At 38.9% G+C, this 13,851-nt stretch overlaps 1 protein-coding gene across 1 annotated transcript; it reads right to left on the bottom strand.

The window, feature by feature from the left end:
- Positions 1–1,584: 1,584 nt before the first annotated feature.
- On the bottom strand, positions 1,585–9,204 carry LOC132140480 (zona pellucida sperm-binding protein 3-like). The gene is made up of 10 exons (XM_059549262.1): positions 9,078–9,204; positions 8,829–9,001; positions 6,019–6,116; positions 5,869–5,933; positions 3,587–3,767; positions 2,691–2,796; positions 2,538–2,620; positions 2,354–2,439; positions 2,053–2,127; positions 1,585–1,771 (listed from the first exon to the last, which is right to left on the bottom strand). Exons 1-10 carry the CDS (start codon positions 9,130–9,132, stop codon positions 1,617–1,619), a joined length of 1,077 nt encoding a protein of 358 aa, XP_059405245.1. The 5' UTR covers positions 9,133–9,204; the 3' UTR covers positions 1,585–1,616.
- Between the last annotated feature and the right edge of the window lie 4,647 nt (positions 9,205–13,851).

Genomic DNA, 13,851 nt, shown 5'->3' on the forward strand with positions numbered 1-13,851 from the left:
TGCAAATTGCTATTATAAAAACTTAAGCAGCAACTTTTCCAATTTCCAATATTTATGTAATTCTCAAAACTTTTGGCCACGACTGTATAGTGCACTGTCTGATGTGATACTGTAGCTGACGGCTGAATGGTTGCAATTTTATCTCTAATAGTATCGATTTTAGAAGTAAAGTAGTTCATAAAGTCATTACTGCTGTGGTGTTGGGAAATGTCAACACTTGAGGCTTTATTTTTCGTTAATTTAGCCACTATATTGAATAAATACCTGGGGTTATGTTTGTTTTCTTCTAAAAGAGAAAAGTAATCAGATCTAGCAGTTCTTAATGCTTTTCTGTAGGATATGTTACTTTCCCACCAAGCAATACGAAATACCTCTAGTTTTGTTTTCCTCCAGCTGCGCTCCATTTTTCGGGCTGCTCTCTTTAGGGTGCGAGTATGCTCATTATACCAAGGTAATCAGACCAACATTCTACAAAACTTATGTGAAAAAATCTAATCCGAAGCAATAAAACAACTTCTATTCCCTGCAAAAGATCCAGTGAAGAACGTAAATGTTTAACTTAAAAGCAAAAACTAAAAGTTAAGCAGGTATCTATTAATTTCAGCATTGGTAGCGGAGGGTGATCCTCTCAGAATGGTGCAATGCGGCATGATGCATCTTCACCTTCTCTACACCTGCGGCAAGCGGTGCAAACAACAACAGGAGAAGTCATTAAGGCTGATTTATACTTCTGCGACAAACCTACTGTACACCGTAGGCTACGCATGGATGCACTCCCTTACAGCGTAACCTGACATGAGAGAGAAAAGGAAGGAGAAACACGACTGAATGCTAACCCACTGCACAAACGATTTAAAATTTAAAGCAAAATATCAAATTAGTCACAGTTTGAGAAACAAAATCAGATATGGTGGGAGTTAATTTAAGATTGCATCACTTAAACAAGAGAATGATAGCAGTGATGTTACGGTGAACCGACGCTTGCACCAAAAACACATTTCACACTGAAGCACTGTATCAGAGCCTGATTAGTTTTGAGAAGCACGTGATTGATGTCCGAAGCTTCATTCACCTGGAGAGAAAAAAAAAAAAAAAAAAAAAAAAAAAAAAAAGCGCTTCAGTATCTGGTTCAAACGAAGCTAACCACAGTTTATTTTATATTATAATGGGTCCATAGTTTTTTGTTTAGGTTTTTTTTTATTATCATAACATCTGTTGTAGAACCAGATGTGACCATTATAACACTTTGGAAGGTGTTGGACCAGTAGATGGCCACAGCATAAACAATTTTAAAAAGCCTCAAGTAACCTCTTTCCCCTGATAAAATTGTATGTAAAGTGTCACCGGTTCGGAACACTTCGTCAACAGAAAAGCGAATCTACATTGATCTACAAATCACAAGCCACGAAACAGCATGGAAGACCAGAACACATACACACACCAATATTAGCATATGATCCACCTTTCCAAACACTTTTCTTTTACACCTCCATCTGCTCAAACACATGCAGGTACTGCGTCCTCAGAGAAGAGAGCACAGTTACAGACCAGAGCTCCAGCTACACACACGAGAAACACACTGCACCCATTTGATCAGGTTTATTTGAAGCTCATAGTCAGTATTTGGAGAGCAGATCTCTGCTGGGCCTGTAGCCCATGCGTCCTCCTCTCCAGAAACACAGGTAATAGCTGACGGCCAAAACACCTGCGACGGTCCCCAGCACCGCCACCACAGACACCACGATCAGCCACACCGGAGAATCACTCGGACCTGGAACACACACCTTTCTGTGAACTGCACCGCTTTTCTTCAGACTATTACTTTTATATGGACCAAACAATATTTTCTATCCCCAAACATAAACCTCCCCCGTACAGACAAACTGTATTCTAGCATTTTCAGAAACTAATTACTATTTAGAATAATTTTTTTCCATCCCACGTGGGGACCGCAGGCCAGTCCCCACAATGTCAAAAATTTCAGGTTGTACAATCCTTGTGGGGATATTTTGTTTTTATAAACACAGGCTTTAGTAAACACGGAGCACAAACCACGCTCTGCGCTCGACTGTGTGTCCAGAGATTCTTCAATCACAAACGGCCCCAGGACTTTACGAGCAGACACACCTAGAGGACAAAACCAGGCAGTTAATGGTCAGCTCAAGTCACCTTTATTTATAAAGTTTAAACAGTGTCTGTGCAATCAAGTCAACGATATCGCTGTAGATGAAGTGACCCCAACTAAGCAAGCCAGAGGCGACAGCGGCAAGGAACCGAAACTCCATCGGTGACAGAATGGAGAAATAAACCTTGGGAGACACAGATCAGACGCTCCTGACTGCAGAATACACACCGCTCACCGCGTCCGTCCTCTGGAAGAAGCTGGTATCACAGGAGGAGCAGATGTAGCTCTGGGAAGGATCATCCAGGAGCTCCCACCTGCCCCCAAACACACACACAGACCAGACACCTGCATGAGCTTCACACACACACTCCTGCATGAGTCTTAACTAGTGTGAAGACGAAGCGTGTTGGACCTGCGCTGCTGCTGGATGTAGTGGCACGCTCTCCGGTCCATGCGCTGGACGTCCCACGCCTCCAGATCACAGAGAAGGAAGATCTGTCACAAACACAGCAGCTGAGGAACACTGCATTAACACCACACCACCAGCTCAAAGCACAGCGCTCACATTCTGTCCAACAGCAAACTTGAAGGCTTGGAGATACAGGCGCATTTCAGCAGGACGCCTCCTCCGCAGAAAGCTGGAGTTTCCCCATTTACTTTCCATCAGACACCTACAAACCACACACACACACGAGCTTAACCTCATTCTGACGCACAGTCGAGTCAAATCACCTATATTTCTAGATTGCTTTACAATACAAAATGTGTCCAAGCAGCTTCACTGTATTAAACAGGAAGACAATAGTAAACAATCAATTTTCAGTTAAACTCCGTTCAGAGGACTTTTTCCTGAAAACACTAGCTGGTCATCATAATGGACTAAAACTCACAGGGTATACACTCTGTTGTTCCTGGTCAAAAACTAAAAATTGCTTTTAAACTGCATTACACTGTGCTGATGCCAAATACTGAATTCTTAAAAAAAAAAAAAAAAAAAAAAAAAAAAAACTCCTAAAAATCAATATTTGCAAAAAAAGAAAAAGCCTCATTTTATTATTATTAGAGCTTAAGTTCAGTGCGCGGATATTTTGCTTTTCTTTCAGTTAGCACAGGTTTAGTTTTGGAACATATGGACCGAAGGCCTCATTGATCGGAGTTCATGCACAGTTGGAGTAAAAATAAATAAATAAAATGAAAACCCACCAAAACCAACCAGGGTTCACTTACAAATATTAAACCATTGAAGTTTTATTTTTTCAAATCCAGTATGCATGAGCTCCGATCAATGAGGCCTTCATTCCGTCCATTCCAAAACTAAACCTGTACTAACTGAAAAAAAAAAAGAGCCGACAACAAGACTGAACCCAAGACCGTGATACAGAATATTGACCAGTGGTTTTAAGCAGGCGGTTCACTCCTGACCGTGAACATGACCTCAGCGGGAGGGTTTTAGAGTGTTACCCGGCGTTGGTGATGATGGGATGCACATGAGCGGCACGGCTGATGTCTGCATCTGTGGCTGCCATACAGTTCTCCATGTAGATCCAGAGCGGCCTGTGACTCCGGGACTCCACTGTGGCTCTGACGGGAAGAGCGGAACCCAGCCGGAAGCGCAGAACTGGAGCCGGAGCGCTGAAGTCCCCTGCACACCGTCAGAGGCACAATCTCAGGATAAACTCATTCATTACGGCATTCCTGAGCCTCGAGTGACAGTCTCTCTGCACCACATTTACTTTCATTATGGGTTCATTCCTGCTATTCGGTGCCTTTTGGACAGAAAACAAACATTTTTAAAATAATTTCATGATATGGAGATGGGGCCAAATGGTGATATCAAAAGTGTAAAATAACTTTATCGCCTTTAATATGTTTAAAGTTCAGTGTTCTTTCCAGTGTTGGGGAGTAACTGGTTACACAATTAAACAATTTCTTATCAGTTACTGAGAAAAAGGGTAGCATCTGATTTTTTTTTTTTTTTTTTTTTTTTTTTTTACACGCATACATATTTGATTGCCTTTTCATAAACCGCAGTGACCGCTCCAAAACATGAAACACCAATGTCCTGTCAACACTGCACTGGCTCCCTATCAAGCCTCGTATAGATTTTAAAATATTGCTAATTACTTATAAAGCCCTGAATGGTTTAGCACCTCAGTATTTGAATGAGCTCCTTTTACATTATAATCCTCTACGTTCTCAAAACTCAGGCAATTTGATAATACCTAGAATATCAAAATCAACTGCGGGCGGCAGATCCTTTTCCTATTTGGCTCCTAAACTCTGGAATAACCTACCTAACATTGTTCGGGAGGCAGACACACTCTTGCAGTTTAAATCTAGATTAAAGACCCATCTCTTTAACCTGGCATACACAACATACTAATATGCTTTTATTATCCAAATCCGTTAAAGGATTTTTAGGCTGCATTAATTAGGTAAACCGGAACCGGAAACACTTCCCATAACACCCTATGTACTTGCTACATCATTAGAAGAATGGCATCTACGCTAATATTTGTCTGTTTCTCTCTTGTTCCGAGGTCACCGTAGCCACCAGATCCAGTCTGTGTCCAGATCAGAGGGTCACTGCAGTCACCCAGATCCAGTACGTATCCAGACCAGATGCTGGACCAGCACCTAGAAAGGACCTCTACATCCCTGAAAGACAGCGGAGACCAGGACAACTAGAGCCCCAGATACAGATCCCCTGTAAAGACCTTGTCTCAGAGGAGCACCAGGACAAGACCACAGGAAACAGATGATTCTTCTGCACAATCTGACTTTGCTGCAGTCTGGAATTGAACTACTGGTTTCGTCTGGTCAGAGGAGAACTGGCCCCACAACTGAGCCTGGTTTCTCCCAAGGTTTTTTTCTCCATTCTGTCACCGATGGAGTTTCGGTTCCTTGCCGCTGTCGCCTCTGGCTTGCTTAGTTGGGGACACTTCATCTACAGCGATATCGTTGACTTGATTGCAAATAAATGCACAGACACTATTTAACTGAACAGAGATGACATCACTGAATCCAATGATGAACTGCCTTTAACTATCATTCTGCATTGACACTGTTTTCCTAATGAATGTTGTTCAGTTGCTTTGACGCAATGTATTTTGTTTAAAGCGCTATATAAATAAAGGTGACTTTACTTCAACAACTGATTTATTTCCTATTTGGGTTTTTGCACGTTTTAAATTAACTTTTTCCAAGACATTATTAGATGCCAGTGTTTTCTGTCGTAGCTGGGCAAAAACAGCATTACTATACATCTTATGATTTTACATCAGTATTTAACCTCAGAACGATCTCAAAGTAAAACGAAGCGCTAAAGTCAGATTTTGTGGTGGCTGTGCTTAAATTTTTTAATAGAAATAAGGGAGGATTGTTGAAGTCTGACAGTAATCAGTCAAGAACTGTAACGTTAAACCTGCATGCATTACATGTTCTCAATTGTAAATCATTTTGAAACTTAATCAATTGTGATTACATTAAGCAACTGAAATGGTTAGAGTACAGGTTACGGTTCAATTATGGTAATTTGTAATCCGTAACACTTTACATTTCCAAAGTAACCTTCCCAACACTGGTCATTTAGGAGTAAGACGTCTTTAAAATGTATATTCCTCATTAAAGGCAGTAAGATCAGTGAAGAGGTAAGTTTAAGGTGAGATCATGTTTACAGGGAAACAAAATGGCACTGAATACCAGAATGACCCAATGGGAGGTAAGGTGAGGTTAACACTGACTGTTCATGAACTCCAAGCTGAAGGTCACCGCTCCATTATCCTCTTCCTCAGTGCTGCTCACAGGTCTGTGAAAAACGAGCTCAAATACATTAATGAATGAGAGTCCAGACTCCTCAGTCTCCATCATGAACTCAGTAACTGATCACCTACAGTTCATAGACGCACTGGACGGCGTGGGAGAGGAAGGGCAGCGCTGGAGAGCGCTCATAGGTCAGCAGGTTCGAGTATGTGACCCGGTCCGGAGTTACCTGCCACAGAGAGATCCGTCTGAACACAGTGCTACATTACATTTAGCAGACGCTTCCATCCAAAACCACTTACAAGTGAGGACAACAGAGGCCCTCACAACCAACAAGAGCAATGATACGCAAGTTATAACAAGTCTCGGTTAGCCTAATGTAGTACACATAGCAAGGGTTCTTTATATAATAAGAACCGATAGAACAAGAAAAAAACTGAGCAAGCTAGTGTGGTTGGAGACTTTTTTGCTTTTGTTGATGTATAATAAAGAACAAAAAGATAAAAAAAAAAAAAAAAAAAAAAAAAAAAGAGAGAAGCTAGAGTTAGTTTTAAAACAAGCAGTTAGTAAATGAGAAGTACAAGTCTAAAAAGGGACTATTGTTGTGGTTTTCCCCAATAATTAGAATAGAGAACCAAAATATGGTTCAAGATAATCCTATAATCAGGAAGATCCATTAAAGGATTCAAAATTACTGGAGAATTTTTTTTTTTTAAAGTTACTCCATTATGTTACACATTTTAGGTATTGTAATCAGACTACTTTTAGATTACTTTCGACCCATCTCATTAAACATTGATTTGAATTCTCAAACCATATTGATAGAAATACATTCCATTCGTAATAAACAAAGTGCATTAAACCCTAGGGGAGAGCAGGGGCGAAAGTACCATTTTTCAGAAAAACATCAAGAAAAACAAAAAGATAATGTTGTAGACAGACATATTTCTGCTGTGGCCAGTAACTCAGAAGTGTGGTCTATCAATACCAGGTGGTATTTTGTAGAAATGTAGAAAGGCTTCAGTATAATTTCAATTTGAACATAAGTTGCACATTGTTACTTTTGACCCCATCGGTTGGGACGAAAGTAACACACAGGTGGGTTTAAAGTAACAACAATATAAGCTAGATTTTCTGTTACTCTTATTTTTATTAAATATACCTGACTATGACCTTGTTAATATGTAACTGCAAACATATTCTCTCTTATTTTTGAAAAAAAAAAAAAAATATATATATAAATATGTAATTTAAAGTTTCATCAAATGTCTCAAAGCCCGACTGTACAAACTTTATTTTTTTATTTTATTTTTTTATTTCAGTGTATTTTTATAAAACATTTTTTCAACAGAATGAACAATATAACAATTCAATTACATTGGCATAATATAAATTCTAAACATAATGTAACAGTAGGCTATTCATGTTTCCATCCAGTTGTTTTTATGCATAAATTCAAAATGTGCATTAAAACATCTGGAAACACTGCAAATTCATAGCTGGAGGTGTAAAAGCTAAGGTATGGCTAAAACCTAAATATAACTAAGGTAAATGCGAGGTAGGAGCTGCCCAGATGTTCCTCTATGTCCAGAAACGCTCTCTCATAAACATCTGGATAAAACCAGACCACTGTTTGTCTTTCTGACCCTCACTCAGACATATTCTTTTGGTATAATATGACAAACATTTTAATAAATGATGCAAGACACAGAAATTCACAGAATAGCATGTGCCGGAACAAAATAAATACTTCTTTTCACTGTAGCGGGAGAAGAGTAACAACTGTTACTTTCGTCCCGACAGGAACTCCTGGCATTTAAACCTGATTTACTTTTATACTAAAAAACTTTGATAATGCAAACTTTAGGATGTGTTAAAGCATTAAATAACCTGTAGATTGATCATTACTGTGACACATGAAACAAAAAAAAAACACCACAACTAATTAAAAAAAAATTACCGCTTCAATGATTTACTTTTTGTTATCGAAAACGGTTTTACCGACCTAACTGCGGGACATGATGAGGAAATCACGTGATATTTCTCAGCTCCATCAAGAATTGAATGCTGAATATACCGTCATAGCTAGGAATGCAAATGCAGTAATAGGCTCTGAGAAAATCGCTTTGTTACTTTCGCCCCGGTTCTCCCCTATACAGAGTTTCCCAAACTGGGTTTCTGAAGGGGTTCAAGTACGGTGTCCGTAAGAGGACTTGTTCGGTTTACCTAGTTTTGTCGTGGCCATGAGATTATTTTGTCAAGGTAACAATATCCTTACGTCGTGGCCTTGAGATGTTATGTTGAGAGAATGACATGTTTTTCTCGTGACCACGAATTTAATGCGTAAACAAATCTGCGTGATAGCAACCTGGGATTATCAGAGATGGATTAATTTTTAATTAGGCCTACTATATTATTTACACATAGTTATGCGCTTACATTATGTACATGTCGAGCATTTACAGTAGCCTACGCTTTTAAGTTCTCAGAACAAGTAAAGAGATCGAAATTGACGCAAAAAAATAAACCAATTAAAAAAAAAAAAAATATATTATATATATATATATATATATATATATATATATTTTAATAATAATAATAATAATAATAATAATAATAATAATAAGGGGGAAGACGTAAGACCGTTAATTTACAAGACTGTAGGATGGATACAAATCCTAAAAGCTTAAATGCCGTGTAGTTCCTGACTGATCTTGGTGTTATTCTCCACTAAACTCAAGAATTTGACTGCAAACAAGTACATTTTTAGAAATGAAAATATGAAAAACAATTGGGAGAATCACTAAATTATGTAAATCACTATTGTGTAAATATGTAATCGCATAAAAAGTAGTTGTAGTCTGATGATTACGAGCATTTTAAAATAAAATAAAACTAAAGTCAGCAATCTGATTGCGTAATCATCCAGATGTATCGGTACCTGCCGGGAGAAGCCGCAGGTCCGCAGAGACACGGAGAAGAGCAGCGTGTCACCGGACTCCGTGGAGTTCGGAGGACAGTCCCCCAGCAGAGCTCTGGACGGATCCAGCTTCTGATGCGAGTCCAGTCTCCAGCGGACCGTCACCGAGTCCCCGCCGCAGTCCACCGACACTTCTGCACACAAACCGCTCCGGTTCATCAGAACTCGCTCACAGTCACAGTCAGCGCCGAACGAACGGAGAAAACCTACCGTTCTGTGCCACTGCAGCGGCGACGAGCATCAACAGCAGCTGTCCTGAACCCATCTTCAGCCGAACATGAGCGAAGCGTCTCTCTGCTTTAACTGAGCTGCTGCTCGTCAGTGAACCAGCGGCAGGTGCGCGTCATTAACTCCGAAAGAACTCCGCCATTAACTACCTCTCACAACGTTACCTTATCAGATGACCTTTTAAAGGAACTAGTAAAGTAACGCACGACTTTTGAATTTAGAAGGAATTTAGAAATTACAGTTACTTTGTGTCCATGTATTGAGTGACAGCTCTGGAGTTGCCATGGTGAGAGAAATCAGGAGTAAGAGCAGAGCTGTGTGTGAACATGATCTCACTGTAGATCTAGACAGAAGAAAATGGGCCAAAATTGCAGCTTTTGGGGTATGACAGCTTGTGTATTAGGGGTAAAAAAGGAACAAAGATGTCCTATACTGATCCAGTGACAAGCCCTCCCTGTCCCATTATTTCCTGTATATAGTCTATTCATCCACAACAATTTCTGAAACCACAGACAACTCTATTATTTGGAACAGAGTTGTGTCCACCCGACCCATTTCAGTGTTGTTATCACACAATGTTATCTATCTTAAATTGACTTAAATACCTGAGATTTAACAAACCTGTATACGCTACCATTCAAACGTTTTTGATCAGTAAGATGTTTAATGTTTTTAAAGAAGTCTCTTCTGTTCACCAAGCCTGCATTTATTTGATCCAAAGTACAGCAACAGCGGTAATATTTTAAATATGTTTACTATTTAAAATAACTGTTTTCTGTGTGAATCTGTGTTAAAGTGTAATTTATTTCTGTGATGCTCCGCTGTATTTTCAGCATCATTCCTCCAGTCTTCAGTGTCACATGATCTTCAGAAATCAGAATATGATGATGATTTGCTGCTCAAGAATAATTTTTAATGTGTATTAAAAAAATCTCATTTTTTAAAGTGCCTAAATGTCAAAATTAGTAGGCTACGATACATATTTATTGAATAATTCTACTACACTATTGAATTACTCATAATATTTTTGTGTAGTTGTCTGCTCAAGCTCCCTCCCTGTACAATAAATCCATGTGAATATCTCTCTGCTCATGTTTTAATGTAACTTTACAATCGATATTGATTTATTTTAGCACAGTATTCTGAATGATGATGATAATGAGGTGCTAGTCTACTAGCAGTTTAATACTCAACTACTTTAATAAAGAAAAACCTGTCGTGCATTTACAGATGAAACAGATCTGCACCTGAAGTCCTGAACAGGTCACATGTGAGCTCATTCCTTTGGTACATTGAGAAGGCATAAATATAAAATAATAATAATTAAAACTAAAACAAATAAATCAGCCGCCAGGCCACCAGTGATTCTCCTAGTGCTCAATTCAGGCCTGATCGAGACTAAATATGAATGTGTTTACTCGTCTCACCTGCACAAAAACACATTCGGTGTTCCTCAAATGGATAAAAACAGTCAAATTTAAACTCAGAATATTATACAAACCTGCAATAATTATGTTTTATATGAAAATATAATTTATGTATTTAATCCCATTTTATTAACCAATGTCTTTGCCACTGACCTTCGATGATCCAATCCAATCATAATAATCATGTGTTATTGCTGAATAATGTTGAACTTCTCCTGCGTCATATTCTTCAGTTTGAGCTGTGTCCTGCATTTCCTTCAGTCTGATTTATATTAAAAACAAAAAGGTAAGCCCTGTCTAGATTTAAAAAGTAACTCAAAAGTAACGTAACATTACTTTCCATAAAAAGTAACCAAGTAATGTAATTAAATTTTTAGGGAATAATGCAATTTTGTAATCATTGCTTGTCAAAGTAATTTCCCACCGGATTTGTGTTCAGATGGTTTGGAATCATGACACTGTCTGCAGAATTCAGTGGGTTATTATAAATCAACATAAGGATAAGTGTATTTTTGTTTGATTAGATTTTTCATTTAAATGACTACTAAAACTTTTTTTATCAAAACACTTGTGATTGTTAAATGATTAACAACCCTAATGTTCCTGTTTATCTATAGATTCTTAAATCTGTCATGCATTCAAATCTGAAAATAGTTCATTACAGCTTTTATTTATTTTATTTTTTTGCTTTATTGACACTATTTTCCTGTTTAATGCTGTTAAGTTGCTTTATACAGTCTTTGTTGTTAAGGTGACTGTTTTAGCATGAAATAACTGAATGTAATTGTGATGCTTGAGCACAAAACTCACAGTCTGATCGTGGTTGTATCTCTCTATTAGTTTTATTGGATCTTAGTGCTGCGTTTGACACAATTGACCACAACATTCTTTTGCATAGACTTGAGCACTTTGTTGGCATCAGTGGAAGTGCATTAGCATGGTTTAAATCGTACTTATATGACCGCCATCAGTTCGTAGCAGTGAATGAAGATGTATCCTATCGATCACAAGTGCAGTATGGAGTACCTCAAGGCTCAGTACTAGGGCCGCTACTCTTCACGCTTTATATGTTACCCTTGGGAGATATCATCAGGAAACATGGTGTTAGCTTTCACTGTTATGCTGATGATACTCAGCTCTATATTTCTTCGCGGCCCGCTGAAACACACCAATTTGAAAAACTAATGGATTGCATAGTCGATATAAAAAACTGGATGACGAGTAATTTCTTACTGCTAAATTCTGAAAAAACAGAGGTGTTAATTATAGGACCTAAAAACTCTGCTTGTAATAACCTAGAACACTGTCTAAGACTTGATGGTTGCTCTGTCAATTCTTCGTCATCAGTTAGGAACCTAGGTGTGCTACTTGATCGCAATCTTTCCTTAGAAAGCCACGTTTCTAGCATTTGTAAAACTGCATTTTTCCATCTCAAAAATATATCTAAATTACGGCCTTTGCTCTCAATGTCAAATGCAGAAATGTTAATCCATGCATTTATGACCTCAAGGTTAGATTATTGTAATGCTTTATTGGGTGGTTGTTCTGCACGCTTAGTAAACAAACTACAGCTAGTCCAAAATGCAGCAGCAAGAGTTCTTACTAGAACCAGGAAGTATGACCATATTAGCCCGGTCCTGTCAACACTGCACTGGCTCCCTATCAAGCATCGCATAGATTTTAAAATATTGCTTATTACTTATAAAGCCCTGAATGGTTTAGCACCTCAGTATTTGAATGAGCTCCTTTTACATTATAATCCTCTACGTCCGCTACGTTCTCAAAACTCAGGCAATTTGATAATACCTAGAATATCAAAATCAACTGCAGGCGGCAGATCCTTTTCCTATTTGGCGCCTAAACTCTGGAATAACCTACCTAACATTGTTCGGGAGGCAGACACACTCTTGCAGTTTAAATCTAGATTAAAGACCCATCTCTTTAACCTGGCTTACACATAACATACTAATATGCTTTTAATATCCAAATCCGTTAAAGGATTTTTAGGCTGCATTAATTAGGTAAACCGGAACCGGGAACACTTCCCATAACAACCTATGTACTTGCTACATCATTAGAAGAATGGCATCTACGCTAATATTAGTCTGTTTCTCTCTTGTTCCGAGGTCACCGTGGCCACCAGATCCAGTCTGTGTCCAGATCAGAGGGTCACTGCAGTCACCCGGATCCAGTACGTATCCAGACCAGATGCTGGATCAGCACCTAGAAAGGACCTCTACATCCCTGAAAGACAGCGGAGACCAGGACAACTAGAGCCCCAGATACAGATCCCCTGTAAAGACCTTGTCTCAGAGGAGCACCAGGACAAGACCACAGGAAACAGATGATTCTTCTGCACAATCTGACTTTGCTGCAGCCTGGAATTGAACTACTGGTTTCGTCTGGTCAGAGTAGACTAGGGGTGTAACGGTACGCAAAAATCACGGTTCGGTACGTACCTCGGTTTTAAAGTCACGGTTCGGTTCATTTTCGGTACAGTAAGGGAAAGAAATGCAAACATTAAACTGCAGGTTGTTTATTTCTATAAACTTTTTTTTACAATTTGTTTTTTTTAATACTTTTTAATAAAATATATATAAAATAAAAAAAGAATAATAAAATACTGCTGCAAAGTTCTCCATTAAATAAAATACTCTCAGTCTCAAACCAATATCATATAATAAAATATAATGAAAAATATAAATAAATAACTATGATTACCGTGCAGCATTACCAATCCCAGCTTGTAGGCCTGCTCATATTTAAAAAATATATATAACTTTTCCAGCATCAACAGTTTCAGTTTTTAGACCTGCTCAGATTTCGTTATTGCGTTGGACCGATCGGAATTAAGAGCAAATGTCTGTTTAAATCCCGACGGGAGCTGCGTTTGAATTATAATCGTGTTTTTCCTAGTTGTAGTGATGTTCACACTCGCGTGATGCCTTTTGAAAACCTTAGGCCGGCGACACACTGGCAAATTGCACCTGTCAAACATAGTCTATTTTGCCGTCAATACTGTTGACGGTGTCCTTTATCAGTAGGCTTTATATTTATGCTCAACATGAAGTATAGATATTGTTGCCGTGAAGACAAGATCCTGGTCTGTCGGCGATCTCTCTCTATGTCACCTACAGTAGCAGCAGCGCCGCGTCAGGCACGATTCTGGTGTGTAAAGACACAGAAAACACGAAGCAGCCGTCACGCAACTGACACGCAGCAGAAACGCCACGCTCACGCCACGCAGCCAGTGTGTCAACAGCCTTAGAATCAGCTGAAGGCGGGATTTGCGCTGAACGCAGAGACTTCCGCCACTTAATATGTTCGTT

Source organism: Carassius carassius, chromosome 5 (assembly GCF_963082965.1).
Source record: "Carassius carassius chromosome 5, fCarCar2.1, whole genome shotgun sequence".
NCBI lineage: Eukaryota > Metazoa > Chordata > Actinopteri > Cypriniformes > Cyprinidae > Carassius > Carassius carassius.